The sequence below is a fragment of the Passer domesticus genome, chromosome 3 (genome assembly GCF_036417665.1).
Source record: "Passer domesticus isolate bPasDom1 chromosome 3, bPasDom1.hap1, whole genome shotgun sequence".
Lineage (NCBI taxonomy): Eukaryota > Metazoa > Chordata > Aves > Passeriformes > Passeridae > Passer > Passer domesticus.
Genome location: NC_087476.1, coordinates 58,889,348 through 58,906,009, shown reverse-complemented (window position 1 = coordinate 58,906,009; position 16,662 = coordinate 58,889,348). Strand labels below are relative to the sequence as shown.

The 16,662-nt window shown below is 38.2% G+C and overlaps 1 protein-coding gene across 1 annotated transcript in view; it reads right to left on the bottom strand.

The window, feature by feature from the left end:
• MYCT1 (MYC target 1) overlaps positions 1–16,114 on the bottom strand; it is a 28,257-nt gene extending 12,143 nt beyond the window's left edge. The window contains exon 1 of the mRNA XM_064413356.1: positions 15,928–16,114. Coding sequence (XP_064269426.1) covers positions 15,928–15,979 — 52 coding nt within the window. The 5' untranslated portion in view covers positions 15,980–16,114. The remainder of the gene's footprint in view (positions 1–15,927) is intronic.
• Positions 16,115–16,662: the final 548 nt, after the last annotated feature.

Genomic DNA, 16,662 nt, shown 5'->3' with positions numbered 1-16,662 from the left:
TTTGGTTTTTTTACATGCAAATCACCCACTTTTTGTATACTTTTGTTGTTACTATTGCTGGTGTTACTGTTTGTTTTCCTATGTCATTGCTGTTTCTAGTAAATTGTTCTAATCTCACTTTTCACCATTCTATACATCCAATTCTCAGCTCCACCCCTGGGGAGGAAATTGGAAGGGGAAGGCTTTGGAGAGTGAGCTAATGGAGTCTGGTTTGGAAGAGCCTTGGTGGGGGGTGTGGGGTCACTAAAATGTGGAGTGTCATTCCTAGATCACAACAGAAGTTTTATTTTAAAGTTATTAGAAGTGGTAAGGTAGCTTGTCACACATGAATGTAATTTTTCAGCATTTAAACTGAGCATTCTATAGAGACATTTTACTTATACTACATTAGAGCAAGACTCTGTTCATTTACTTAAATGTCTGAGAGTAATGTTCCTATTTTTCTTTTTTTCCACCTGCCCCAAACTAGCATGAGACATTGTGCATCTGACATGCAGCTTTTATTCCATGGGGACTCCAGCAAGCTCAGAGGTAAAACACACAAGCTTATTGATTTCAGCTGTACTAGCAACAAGAAGTATCAGTGCATATCACTGTGACATATAGTGGAAGAGAGTTATTTTTATACTTTAAAATAAAAATCTAGAATTTTAAATTTATTTTCATTCTATTTCCTTCCTTCTCGCATTTTTGCTAGCTATCTCTCCTTTATGTGATATTATATGCCAGTTACTCAAAACTTGTTTAAGTTGGTAAGCATTCCTCTCCCTACAAGCACACACATTTGCATCAACTTCAGCTTGCCTTGACCCAAAGCTGAAAAGTCTTGGTAACTAGTAGAGGGTTTGATTTCAATCATGAAAAAATCAGCTCAGCCTTTTTTTTACCGAGATGATCTTTCCCCAAAATGAAAGCTCGCTGACCAAAGCAGGTATAAAACACATGCAAACCAGTACGGGAATTCATATTTATACATCCATTGCACAGCTTAGTTTAGAGCACCAGCTAGTGTACTAAAGCATGAATTGCATTCTACATATTACAAATCTATGAGCCTGGTAGTTACAATGGTTCAGACACTATTTTTGAGGAGTCTCAGGTTTCAAGCGAGGTTCATCTGTCATTAGCAGAGGATCATAATGCAGTCTCTTCTGTGCAAAACCAGACTGGAGCAGCCAGGGTTCATCAGAGCTTGAACAAACTCACAGCAACTTCCTAACAGCTCCAGTGTTAAGAACACCTCCCTATCTGACCAGCCAGGAGCCACTCTGGCAGTAACAGAGCTGGGACAGAAGCCCTTTCACAGCTACACACCCCAGCCCACACAGTCAGACCAGGTTTCCTCACCAGTTCCACCCCTGACATCCCTGTTCTGAGACAGCACAGTCTCAGAACTCTAGACCCTAAAAATCATTTAATCATGGTGCAATAACAAAATAACAAAACAACAACTTGAGCCTCTAAGAAGGGACGCAGAATAAAGGAATCTCTAGGCTTTTATCCCCTCACAGTGTAGGGGTGGGAAAATCTGGGGTGCTTGGCTCCTTCGGTCTCCAAGAGTCCAAGTGTCCGCTCCCATGGCAGGTCCACAGGTCCCTGGGCCCTTTTTTAAGCAAAGGGTCAGCAGGTCACAGGCTCTTGCCTTGGGTTCAGCCTCCTGACCCCCTGAACACAACCTGCAGCTGGCCCTGCAGCTGGACCCCGAGCTACCTGCACTGAACAAATTCCTCAACAATACCAAATGAACATCTCTAAGCTGGACAGGCTGCAGCTACTCATCCTGATGTATCCCAGGCAGTGAGTTTGGAAATGAAGTACACCTGGGGCCCAAAGAGCCACCACTTCTTCCCACCACACAAGGCTTGAGGTGATTAGCAATACTAGAAATTTCATGTTGGTTCTACCAGTTCCAAGAAATCATTTCAAAGCTGGGGCTAGTATCAGCAGCCAACTCCCGTGCTACTGTTGTCATGCTGAGCTCAAAAAAGCAATTTCTTTATATCTGACAAGTGTTGATATTACTATCTTCCCAATTGCCACTAATTGTGTTACCAAAACAGCCTCTCATTAATCATTTGTAGGCAGTCCATGATTCAGCTGGGTGGATGAATCAGTTGCTGCGTAATATCAACCAGCTGTGATCTTAGTCATGGCAAAACTTCAAGAAACTTCACACATGACTCTTCTAAGATGAGTGAGTGACAGGCTGCAGCACAAATTGGTTCAGGTAGTTGTGCTGTCCAGAAAACAGAATCTGTAGGGAAAAATAAGCTGAAACAAAGCAGACTGTGCAGGACATAAGAACTAATAAGTGAGAGAGAGTTGCTGCCAGAAATATCAGAGCTCTGCATTCAGACACAAACTTGCTAAAGGGATGGTTTATTCAACCTGTGCTACTGCAAAATTCTTTTCTACAGCAACAGAGAGTAATTCTCCCACTTCACCTAATAACATGTTTTTTTTTATGTCCACAGCAGATAAAATAAGAAGTGTTGGGTTTAAAATAAAGCAAAGGAAATTAAAAATCTGTTTCTGACTATGAGAACAGGTAAGAACTAGCATAGATAATCCAGGCATCCAGTGCATCCACCCCCACTAAAGATTTTAAAAAGCAACATCAGTCAATCCTGTTAATCCTGTCTTGAAAACAGAAGGTAGAACAAATGACAGCTCAAGGTCCACACTGACATAACTTTGTGCAGTTTCTAAGATGTTCTTCGATCAGTAAGCGAATGGCCTCCAGGAGCACCAGAAAAATTATTAATTAAATGACAAGTTGAAAAAAAAAAATAAAAAAAGGTAGTCCGTGCTTTTGGATTAATACTCCTTTTGAAATGCAGAGGGGCTGGTTATTCGTGAGAGGGTTAACTTCACAAATGAGGAACCTATCTAGGAACAACATTGCCCTCTGCTGGAAATTGATGCTGGAATTTGAAACTATGCAGAAACCACCTTCATTCTAGCAAAACAGGGAGCCAGAAAAAGCTATCGAGAAACGATAGCATTGGAAGATTACAGAGACGTTCTTAGTACCTCAAAAACCAGAAAAAATCTGAATTTCATCACCATAAACACTTAGGACTAATATTTTGCAGCGGCTTTTAAAGTGAAGTAAACCAAGTCACAGCAAAAGTGTTCAGAAGTTTAAAGATGTAAAGCTTGCACAGTTTTGTACCTTGATGCAAATATCTGTGATCATGAAGGAGCATTAGGCTAAGTCTATTCTTAAATTCATCTTTCTTGACATCCACAGTGATATCCAGAATGATCTTCATGGACCAGGGTACGTTTGCTTTGATTACTAATATGATTCATTGTGATAAAAAGCCAGAGGAGTGGAATATGCCATCTCAATATCCCACAAACCAACTCAGAATTAATGATGTTCCCTTGATATTACTGGCAGTTGATTTTTACTGGAATGACAAATAAAGAGTAATTGCAAAAATCAGAAGGAAACATCTAAGATAGAGATGTCAGCATGTTTAATTTAATGCCTTTGGCACAACTATGTAAAACAAAGCAAAGATTCCTCCAGGCATACTTTGTTACTATGAGGTTTCATTGTGATTCCTAATGCATAACAAAAGCAGTAATAGAATTGGATCATTTCCACATATGTAGCAAGCAATCCTCTGGCCAGACATTCTTACCCAGCTCACAAAAGCACAGCTAAGCTGTATGGCCTCTGCATAAACCTAAATCAAGCACTAAATCACAATCTGACACAGCACTATATGACATTATACTTATTACTTAATTGATTAAAATAATTTACACCTGAGAATAAGTAATCTCATATATGAACAGACCTTAAAATCAACCAGTATTTTCTAAAACTCTTAAAATTAAGGATGAAATCTGAACTATGTAGCCTAGACTTGAGAAAACAGAAGACATCCAGAGGAGGAACATAGCACAAGGATCTGAAGGGGTTATTGGGAAGAATGTGGGGTGAGGAATACATAGAAAACATGTTAATTCTCACCACAGTAATTCTATTGTCAGTGCCTGACCCAGATACAGCTTCAGGTGGAGCTTGTTCTTACTTTAAGAACCCACAATACCCAGAAAATATACTGGAAGCACAAGTCTTATAAGAATATAGAGAAGAATATTTTAAAAGATTCAGAGTGAGAAAGCACACTCTGAGTGCCCTGAAGCACGAGCTATACTAGAAAAGAAAAGTGGCATTTCAGCCTTCTCAGTGCATCCTATCCAAGGCAGTGCTTGCAGTAGTGCTGAAAGCTCTGCACATGTGCCTCTGAGGTTCCAGCCTCTTCTGTCACCTGAGAGGCAAGACCTTGTTTCTGCTCCTTGCTTTTGGCAGCACAATCTCTCTCCCTCTCCCTCTGCAACCTGCTCATCTGTTTCCCTGTTTCCCAGGAGAGGAGCAATCTCCTCTTTACAGTTCCATAACTCTTACTTTCCCTTTTGAAGGCACATCATGTATTTACCAAGGTATTGGAAGGTAACCCTTCCTATGGCAGAGAAGTTGGAACTAGATTATCTTTAAATTCCCTTCCAATCCAAACCATTCTATGATTTTGTGATTAACGTAGATAAAATTAATGAAACTAGTGCAGCACTGTGTCTTGGCAGAAGCTGAAGGAAATCTACTGAGGCTCAAAACTCTGAAGTTTCTCCAAAGGAGTCCTTTCTCACTCATAACATACTGCTTTTGGAATACTTCCACAGTGTGCTCTGCTGACAGCTAACTTCTGCATTACTTGTTCAAAAATAGGCGTCATTGAAAATACTGCTTACTGCTCTATTTACAATCTCATTATTTTTTGAGATTGCTAAAATAAGGACCTTCTTCAGGTGAAAATTTAAAAAGATGTACAAAACCAAAGCATGGAAGGAAGAGTCATTTGTGAACTTTGCTGAATACTTTTCTAAAGTATCCAATAAACAAGTATTCAAGGAGCAGGCATAGTGATCGGTATTTTCTTTTTCACTACAGTAATACCTGACCTACATCCAGTAATGCAAAAAAATCTCCTGCTGCACGTCTTCCTCTGGAAACAGGTGTAATAGTGAGCATTTTGAGGACACAGAGGTATGCTTATGTGTGGTAGTACTGTACTCTTCAGTTACTTACCTGAGGTTAAAAAACCAATCTTTCTTTGTCCCAGTACTTCCTGGGTGAACATCAATCTGTTTGGGAGAGTGTACCAAGTGTTTCTATGAATATCTATATTATATATCTATATGTCTATATCTATATGTGGGCTAGGAGATCCAATTAAGTAGCAGTCATAAACAATCTGTGCAACCACAAGCTAAGAAATGCTGATGTAATTTCTTACAGCATGAATAGTTCACTGATCAGTATTAGTCAATTCTTCTTGACCCAGGACAAATGATCCAGGCTGGAGACTCAGTGTGAAGTGGGATGTTGTGCTTGTCTCACATGAGCCAGTGGTGTCTGGGAGGTTGTATTTGCACCAGGCTGGCCCAGGTCCTGCTTGCCCAGAGATTCCCACACTTTTCAATTAACAGGGCCATCAATGGCTTCCTTCTTTGTTTATGTTGTGCCTGCATAACTTATGCACTTCCCACAGAAGCCACGTGTGTGTGCTTGGTTGATTCATCTTCCATTACCCTAGATAACAGAGAGATGGTATTGGTGTAACACAATTTTTAAAAACAAAAGGTTTAAAATTAACAGATGTCACTCAAATGGTGAAACATGTCATAAGTGTGTGTTGTGGATTCTGGATTGTTTTTGATGCTGGATTGTGAGTGTAAATGTCCAAAACAGAGAATTAATTTTCTTCTGCAAATATGATGCCAGAGAAGCAAGGCAGAGGCCTCTATTGAGAAACAGAAACTGCCTTGGCTCTTTCCTTCAGCAAGCATTTGTCAAAGCCCAAAGAAGTTTATATATTATATTAAACAAACTATTTTTTTCTCCTCCATTTATTTTGCTGAAAATTTCCCAGATGCTATTTCACAACAATGCTGTATATATTTGTATCATTGATGGAATTTCAGTTGTGGTCATTTAACAGATAAATCTTAAAATACGATTGTCTCATTTTCAATATGTGAAAATCAAATTAATGTATTTCCTGCCTCTTCAAGTAGAAGGGAATAAATTGTGTTAGAAGAATATTTTCAGATTGCTTGGTGCAAACTTCAGTACAAGAAGTATAATATGTTTCAAAATCAGAATAAGTACATTTTTGTATAAGTGAAACTTCCTCTTCGAAAACCAGGGGAAAATTACATTGTTGATAGATGTTGATAGTATTTTCTGACTATTTTAAAATTTTCTTTTATTTTTTTTTTCCAGACAAAAGGATATGGCTATTAAATGAAAATAATCTTAGTAAGAAAAAGATTCAGTCTTGAGCCTTGATTTTGCCTTGTGCTCTTCTTTTTTGATTTTGGACATTTCATCATTTCATTCCCCCTCCATGCTTCAGATTAATCTTCTGTATAAGGGAGGTGGTACCACACACAACCAGTCATTTTGCTCAGAAAGATTTTAACAAATATTATAAACTCATTTTACTCCAGTTTAAAATAAATTACAACAGTAAAATGGGAAATTGTGTATAAATACAGAGCATTTTCCTTCAATAAGTTGTGCAAGAAGAACTGAGGCAGAACCATGGCACCCACAGTGTGCTGACCAGAAATTGTGAGTATGAACACTCTTAGGCTCCAGCAAGTGACCATGCAGCTTCAGGGCGTTTGTCCTGGGGAGAAAACAGAGCCCTAAGTTGCTTTGGTTATGTTTGGTTATATTTGGTTATATTTGGTTACTTCACATTCCAAAACATTCCCTGGTGTAGTGCTTGAAGGAGGAAGTAGGCTTTGTTTCCTATAGATCAGATTTCTGCATTTGGTGGACAAAGAATGATGCCTCTGGCAGACCATGTAACAACAAGTAGCACCATATAATTAATCAATAATGTAGGTAAAATTGCTAAAATGTGTGCATGCTGTGTGCTTGATTATTATTTAAATAATACTCTGAAAAAACTTTTCCGTTTCTTTGTACTACCTCAGGTTTGTGTCCTTCCTGCTAAATATGGCAAAACATCTGATAAATCAATGGTTGTAATACATTGGGGTAATCAATTGGGGTGGGTAAAGCAGAAAAGCAGTAATTAGGGTGCCACAAAACGCAGCCTGAGGATGACAGACTGACTTTAAAAGAAATCATACTCCAAAAAGACAGAATACAAGAATAAGACTGGTCTCTTGTGTTTGTGACATAGTTTGTTGCTTTCATCCAACTACAATAATAATGCTCTTTTCTTTGGGCTTGCCAGAATAAGGACAAAGAAAAAAATAAGTTCCTCATTAGTATCTACTTTTATCTCTCTGACAGACTTGCACATAAGATCTTGGAATGCATTTACATATTAACTTTTTCAGTCTAAGCCTCTCTCAGTCAGGCTTTCTCAATATCTGACTATTCTTATGGTCCCCTTTGATTCAGTAATAGAAGGGAAAGCTTTAATTTATTAATCAAATGTTTTATCTGATAGAAAAATACACATAGTGATATTAATTTTCAGATTTTTTTAATAATTCTTGCCCTTCAGAAGACAGTATATGATTTTTGAGGCAAAAGGACACAGCCACTCCAACAAACAGTACCACCATGTGCGTAAGAGGTCTAACTGAAAAGTTGGATACAGATCAGCTCTTCCCAAACACAGCTGAGGTGGAGCAGAAACATGGGATATCTTGAAGCGGAGAAGGGGAAGAGGAGCAATGCCTTCATTTTTAATTGCATAACAGAGCATGGATTTATTTCATTTTTCATATGAGAATATTTCTGGAGGACTTCAGATTAGGAGCCAGGAACCTTGAGTATTACAAAAGATTTACTTCTCTCATGCTGGCACTGCAGAGCTGGTGTTTAAATGCAGTTGCTGCCATTGCTAATGCCTCACCATCACATGCTGTCTTTTATCTTCCACACCCTTGTTTCCATTGCTCTCAGTATCACCACTATTTATATGGCTGTTGTGTCCTCTTTGAGTCACTGGCCCAGGCTCCTCCGCTGCTGCCTTGTGACACATCCCAAGTCAGCTCAGGGGAAGTGGAAAGAGGAAGATCTTCTGGTGAAATTGACCCGGTAGATAGGACAATAAAGTCTTCCTTGTAGAGATCTTAACAGATTCAAGCAGAGGAAAGGTAGTGTGTGTGGGTCTCACTTGCCCTAGAAGTCTTCTGGCTACCATGTTTTTAGTTCAAATTACTTGGCATACTTAAATTATTTATCAGACTACTTGATCACTTGATAAGTGATTTACCTATGTGATATTTCCTGTATCTCTATCACAGGATTGTCACGCAGATCAGTATCTCACCTGAAGTGGAAAAGAAGCAACTGAAATATCTGTAGCTCTGGAAGCCATGCAGCAAAAGTTACTTTGATGCTCCTGGGCCTGTGAGGATGCACAATCCTACAGCCCTTTCCAAGAGGGGAAAAAAAAGGCTGTCTCAGTTCTTATATAGGTGAAGCTGAGTTTTACTGGTGTTGACATTATTTGGTTTTGCCTGTGTTCTCAGGGTCTATCTAATGTCCCAGTGTGTGGTGGCATTTATAACAAAAGCAAAACTGGCCCTATCCTAAAAACTCCGCTGAGATGTATGAGATTTTCATAGTCCTGATTTCTTCAAATTCAGTGTACAGGGACACTGCAATTGTTCTTCATCTGTATGAACAAGGTTACTAATTTAAGGTAAATATTTGGTGAAGTAATGTGGAAATATGACTTCACTATTAAATTTGAGGCATCAGTAGCATTTCAAGGAGGACCAGGAAGGAGAACATGTAGGTACTCTAGATTTAAATCTCGTAATAAGAAGGGAAGCATTTCAAGGATTAAAAATGAAAATAAAGATCTCACTGTCTTTCATAATGTTGTTTAAATGCATCATATTTTATGTGTGTTGTACACCTGCTTCTCAGCTAAATCTACTTGAAATAATCAGTGTGTTTACAGGAAACCTTTGCAAAGCCAGAGATGTCTTTCTATCTGATGATGTGTCATATTTTACCTAATCATTTTTCTCTTGAGAACACTCTCATGAAGAAGCAGAGGGAAATTATCTCTGATTTTCAAATAGGGACCTGAAACATTCTGATGCTATCTATCTTCTCTACGAGAAACCCAACAAAAAATGCGTCTTCCATTATGCCTGTTTCCAAAAATATCTTTAAGGGAATCCAGCTTGTTCTAAGTTCAAGTTGTCTGTAGGAAAATAAGACAATTCAATTTCTCAGTGAATTTGGGAAGAATAAAGGTATTTTACTCCATGTTAAGACCCTGGCTCAGAAGTCTGAATGCATTTTGAAGTTGATAAAAATTTCTCATAGGAGGAGTGTGAGAAGGCTTTATGTCACCCTTGCCTTTACTCAACACAGCTACACATCCACTAAGCCAGGTATGCTTGCAGGTGTCTTATTTGACAGAATTGGAAATCTGCAGCCCCAAGGACATGGTCTGTCCACATAAGACAGACACAAAGGTGTACAGGCATTCCCTACTTTTGTCTGCACTGTATCTTGTAGTATGTACTCACACCATTCACACATTTTGCACATACTTTGAGGAAATTATGCTCTAATTAGTCCATCTGACCAGTATCTTCTGGGCTAAGAAACAAGGCTGTATTTTTCAGCCAGTTTTCCTGGACATTTCTTGGAGTGAATTCTCACAGTTTTCTGACTAAACTAGGAAATGCATCCCTCCATATTATTGACTATTTTATGTTAGACTACTTCTCCATGGGGTTGTCCAAATTCACACGCCACTGACTGAATCTAGAATAAAACAATGAGGAAAGCATTTGGAGTATACACTCTCCAAAACAAGGTGTTATTCTACCATCAGTAGTTACACTTGGCTTTGAAATAGGAATGCAAGATAAACTGCTATTTGTTATTAGAAGACATAAAAATACAGAAAGGTAGTTTGCTTCATCTAAAATTTTTGCCTTTTTTAAAAGATCCATCTTGAATGAGTAAAGGAGAAAAATCTTAAGAAGATGGAAAGTTAGGCAAGCAATAAAGAATTATGATTCTAGGAAATTCATAATAGCAAATCTGGAAGTATGAGCTACATATTTGCTTGTAAAAGACTGGTGAGGAGTCGGAAGAAAGGTTTGTTCACACACAATTAACCCTCATATCAACTCCATCATTATCGACACTACTCAATGTCTTCTCAATGGTTTGAGCCCCTTAATATCACAGACCACAAGGTAAAATCCCAAGCTGCCGATAAGTCCTGAGCTGTGGATCAGTAACTCTGATGAGACAGAATTCAAACTCTGAGAATCAAGTGTTAAGCAGACTTGCTAAAGAGGTGCTTGATAAAGCACTCTGGGAAATCTGAGCAGGAGAGTGGTTGCTGTAGATATTGGCAGTGTATGCCAGACAGGGAGCTGCAGATTCAGTGTGCAGACTGCATTTTTACATATATATATGGCTGGCTCTGATACAGGAAAGGTTTTAGTACAGGCTTCTGACCAAAGAACTCAGATATATTCCTTCATAAATGTCTGAAGGAATATCTCTTCAGATCAATATGATTCATTCCTTCCTCTGATAACATTTGCTTAGATCGTTCTGCTCCTTTCCCTCTCATTCACCATGTATTAATGAATTTGACTTGCTTTTAATTTTTATTCTTATTGGGTAATCACAACTGGAGTTTGTATAACATTTTAACTAAATGCTAAAAGGCAATGAGGTCAATGAAATTAAAAATCAGAATATCAGTTGTCACTGGAATTCAATTTTCATTTTTTGTCCCCAGTTGTAAGGCTCTATCATTACTTTAGGTCTCTGTTTTCTAAGAATACCTATTATTTTGGAGAGTCCTACTATTTTGGATAAACACTGTGAGGAATTATTCCATAAAACACTACAACAGAGCTGCATGATGAGGTTGAAAGAAAACATTTTGCCTCTCCCTGTCTCTGTTCTCCTATTGGGGCTGCTTCCAACACGGGAGCCTGTAAAGTCTGAAGTCATCTGACTCCAATAATTTCAAAAGGAAGAAGCTCATTTTTTCACATCCCATTTCCAAACCTTTGTAGGCATTAGTGATCTAGCCCAAAGGCTCTGCCGAAGATTATCTCCTGGGAAAAAAATTATTCCTTGTGCTATAAATTCCTTATGATATGTGATATGCTGCCAAAGATTACACTTTTAAAATTACTGCATTTTTTCCAAATCACAGAGAACTGACAAAACTAAAGAGACAAACTGCAAGGAAAAACTCCAGGTGATGCAGTGTCTGCAATCACCTTGCACTATTTTGGCTCATTGTAATGAATTAAAATACCAGGAGGAATGCATACACTGGGATGATTTTGAAAAGGGAGAAAAGAGAATTGAAGAGAAGAATAATAACAATTCAGGAATAAATCCTTGAAGCTGATAGATCACCTGAATCCAAAGCTCTAATTCTGTTGTGTTTTCCTCCCTCTTTTTCCACTTCAACCCTGAAGGTTTTCTCTACAAAGAAAAAGTCTTCAGTGTTGTAAATCATCTGTAAGTGTTTCTATGTCACAACTTTACTTCCTCCTTTCTGCCAGGAAGGGAGTTGCATCGTCAGCTGGTTGAAATCCTCTGCCCTGTTAGCAATGCCAGGATAAAGGCCCACTGGGTGACTCTGGTTCAGAGATGCTGGTCTTTTCAGTCATCAGACTAAGAACAGCAGTGGTCTGTAAGAAGATCCCACTGCCACATCTGCTGTCAAGTGCTCCACAGCTGGCTCCAAACTGCAATCTTCCTGTGTCCACATCTCCAGCAGGACAGCTGGGGCAGGTCCCAGAGCCTTTTTGCTGCTGCTAAGGTGTGAATGGAAAGTGTACACAGTATGTGAACTAGGGAAACAAAGGGAATGAGGGCAGACCAGCCAGTGGCTATGCTGGAAATGGGCTGACACAGACATCCAAGTGGAAGTCAAGAAACACTGCTTTTTGTTGTGTTTTGACTCTGCCATGAGTGCCACTCATGAAGGATCCCAGAAGAGGAATAATATCCCATGGCTGTCTAGGCTGGACTTTGCAATGCCCAGCAGCTGTTTCTGATTGTGTCCGTGCTGCCCTTCACAAGGATTACTCCAGTGCACAAAGAGAGTGATGCACAGCCCTTAACCATGATTATTGCTACACCAGTGACATGATAAACACAGCATAAGGCATTCGAATATGCACATCCCTAATGCCATTTCTTAAAGTAGAGCACATGGTCTGACTTCTTCCAAACAAACAGACACATTTTAATGAGAAGACCAGTGGGTTGAGGGAGAGACTAGGCAAAACTTGATATATTTAAAAACATGGGTGAATTTGTAGCTTATGAAGCCAAGCAACAATGCCTACAGCATGTGCCAAGCAGTTTGCAATCCCAAAATGCTGGAAGCCAGCTGATCTATGGTATTATTTCCATACACCAAACAAGTAACACCCTGGATTCTGATTCAAGAAAAGAAAAATTGTCCTTAATGTTTTTAAGTTATTAAATTTTAAGGTTTCATTTTAAAATAGACACTTGAGTAAAACTAGACTGAAGGCTAGTCTAGGGATCTAAGTTAATGTTGATTAAAATCTGCTTGCACTTTCTCTCTGCTCCTGTCACACTGATCAAATGTACTATTTAAATTAAATTTCCTGATCTGAAATTATATTGCTATCTATACTGAAGAAATAGGATTGTCTTGAAGACATTTATTGTATTTACTTGTGTGCAACTGAAAATGCTTTTAGGAATTACAAGAAATGCACTCCTGGTTTAAGTGGAAGCATCTTTGCTTCCACTCTTATAAATCAAAATGATCTCAATAAAGTCTATATTAAAACAGTAAAAAGTGAGATTATTTGTTGATGAATGGGTATCAAACCTTGAATTTCTCACTCAGCTATTATTAAACCTCCTTTTGAAACTAGTAATAAAAAATAAAATCCAGACTCTCTGTCTACAGTTACACTGTGATATCAGCAGTGCTGAAGTTCAGCAGGGACTGCCTTTAAGTGCTTCTCTTTTTACCTCTTCCAAAGTACCAGACCATGGATTCCCACTGCAAAGGAAGCTGGGCAGCAGCTACACAGCTTCACAGAAGCTGGCACCTGATAGAAATGAGCTCCTGCATCCTGGCAGTAGCTCAGACAACTTATCTGAAACAGACATGGATATCTACAAAGACTTTGCAAAACATCTGTAGTAGGAAAAAGCTCTAGCCAAGCGAGAGTCGGGATCTAAATTTTTTGCTTATGACACATTACATAGAGGACATTTGCTGACAGGGCCAGGACTTCTATCATAAACTCATCAATTTAAAACAGAAGAAGAGTTTAATATCTTTCTTTTTGCAGCAGAAGTGATTTTAGGCCAGCAAAACAATTTTTGCATCCTTTGTTTTCCTCCACTACATGATTTAGCATTCCAAAAATACTGCAGATTGATGATGGTGGCATCTGAATTCAAAGAAGAATTCCTGCAAGGTCCATAGCTAAGTATCACAGTTATTTATTCTCCAGTCTGTCACTGATTGTAAACAGAGCTTGCAAAAAACTGTGTACTGATTTTTTAAACATTATAATTTTTTAAGATCTTTGCATGAGAAAAAGTGTTTAGACTACTTAGACAACTCACAACGAATGACTTATATTGAGGTGTTTGTATCTTGTTTTTCTCTACACAGCTTGCTTAATGCACACTTGCACTGGCCTGGAGCAACTGTAAAATGATTTATATGTTCTCACACATAAGTAAGCAGAGGACAGCGTAGTTTGTTCATTGTTCTAAAATTCTTAGAGTCACTTTTAAGAAGCTATTTTGTGAAATTATCATTGGAAACTGGACAACTACAGAAAACAGGATGGCTGTATATTTTCCAGCATAAGGAACCAGTTGTTAGAAAATAGATGATTTATAAAATTGTAAGAGATTAAATATCATTATGAACAGTTGCTTTGACTGTTTTTGCAGTACTGATTTTTTCCTCACAAACTTAGTTTCTCTCAGCAAACCTTTGTGCATATGCTGAAGTTTACACTTTGGCTGAGTCCATGGAAGATGCTGAGAAGTCACACATGCAGGGAGAAGGAATGTATCATGGTAATGTAATAACATTCCCAGTACTACAGGTGGATGGCTTAGAAAACAGCCTTTAAGCCATGTCTTAAAAAAGCAGTTCCAAGCACTGCATTCTTATTTAATAAAGAACTAAATTTTATTTATATCTATTATGTGGAAGTTTGTTTGGGTTTTTGGTATTTTTTTTTTTACCTCAAGTCATGTATCTCCAGGATGTCAGGAAACACACTTCTATTGTTTTAAGTGATGTTTCCACACAGTGAGCTTATGTCAGTCATCATCTTCTAACATGTACTATACAGCCACCCTTCCTAGTCTACCATACATGATATGCCTACAGAGAACAAAGGGAAAATTATATTCACTCCTCTAAAATCTATCAGAAAAGTAAGAAAAATCTTAGAGGCGTAATTCCTTTCAAGAACCATGAAAGCTCTTCACAAAAATCTGTTTTCTGAGATTCATCTTCTGTCAGAGCCTAAGAAAATGGGATATGATCAGGGCTGGGTACAGTGTCAGATCAGCCAGGTGAGCAATGAGGATGAAAGGAGGTGCTGGGTCTTTCAGCAATAAGTCTGCTAAGGTGCGTCCTGCTCTATGTTGTCAAATGCAGCAAGTTTTTATTCTGAAACAGCCATTTTAGAATTACATCCATCTTCACTGTAAAAAAAATTATTGCTGTTCTTCAGAGCCCAGCAGACAACCTCCAGACAAAAGACTCTGAAACAGTAATAACTCTAATTTTTCCTCAGTTAATCTGTATATATCAAAGATAAATATCAGTACTTTAAGAGTATCAGTACTCTACACTAAAGACACAAAAATTAAGTGATTCTCTCATGGTGCCTCAGTAGGAAAATATATGTGTCACTGCAGGAAGCCTAGATGGCATTCAACAGATTCTTGTTCCTTATGACAAGAAAAAAAAAAGACTTCTTTCCATCCACTCGTGTGGGGTTTTTTTCCACTCTTTTCCAGTGGCACCTCTGTGCAACTGAAGTTGTATTATTCTGATGCATATTATTTTTTAGTTTCAAATAGTGTTCAGATTCCTGGAGGGGTCATTGCTCAATAGCAGTAATACAATAGACAAAACCAGATATGTAATTAATTCTAAGCTAATTGCTAATAAATGTTAACATTAAACATAGCAAGCAACAGAAGGAATCTTTGGAGGGAAAGATTTTCCACAGCAATTGCACAGAATCCTTTAAGATTAAATCAATTACCCTGCATTAATTTCAATATAATATACATTTTCACTTCACACGGTACATTTCAGTTTATGAACTATTCCCAGATTTGGGTAAAAGAAAATAGCCATAATAGATAATAATCAAAATACACATTGAGGAAAAATAAGGAAAATCTCATAAGGCAGCACAACAAATTACAAATAACTTTTCATTCTAGAGGAACAAGAGTTTATTCCAAATGTTGAAACACATTTAGCCTTTGCTATCCCATTTTCATCAAGAGATGAAACAGATCATGTCTGCTGTGTAGGTACATCCATTAAGCAGTTGAGAATGTCTACCTGGTCTGACTATTGACTGAAGTCAATGGACACCTTCTCAACCGACTGCGATAATGAACTTTTTTAAACAATCAATTTTGCCCTGGCAGCTTCTGCTGTCTTCATTCATTTAAAAACATGATAAAACTTTGTCAAAGAAACATCAGAAAAACAGTCTTATCACTGCAGGAAATACAAAATCTATTCATTACTCTTTGCATCCAACATGAGTCTTGAAAGAATATAGAGGTATTTTTTTAAGGCAATTAACAACAAATATCTGCATCTACATTAGGAATATTCTGGAAAAAAAAAATATCCTTACCCCAAAACTTTGGTGGCCATGTGATTGGAGTAAAAGTACTGTTCCTATCCATAACATCCAAATAGCAAATACAGAATGGTACGTCCACACAGGAGCAATAGTTTTCTGAATTTTGAGATTTTTGCACTAGAAGCAAAGCTTTTGTGCTGCCACGGAACTGTGTTGTTTGCCTGAAAGGAAATGGATGTATCACATTTCCTGCTGCTGGACTCGAATTAGCAAGTGCTTGCCTTATCTTGGAACACCACATGGTTCCCGAGACAGGGAAGTAGTTTCCTTCTCGTCATTTCCTCAGCCAGAGCAGATTGACTCAGAACAATACCAAATCACCTCCTTCTCTGAAACTTTTTGAACTCCAAAAGTCCAGAGATAGAGAGATGAAAATTCCTTTCTCTTTCCTTTAAGGATTTTCTATGTTGAAGACATTCCATCAACATCCAAAGCACTTGCATACAGGTAGGAATTTTCACTAAGAAACAAATGCATCAAGAGGTTTTTAATGAACAAATGAACCAATTCTTTAGGACATTAATTTAGTGTATGAGCATGGTTTTGTATTCACCATTGTTCCCTGGCTGGTTTGGGGAACTATCTGGGCCTGACAGTGTAACTGTACATTTTTTCCTTTCCACACCCCATTCTGAAATATGAGTTCCCTGGAACACAAACAGGCTTTGAGCTAATTGCTTGGACACGTTTAATACAATGCAGTGTTAGTTCCCTGATGGAATTGTA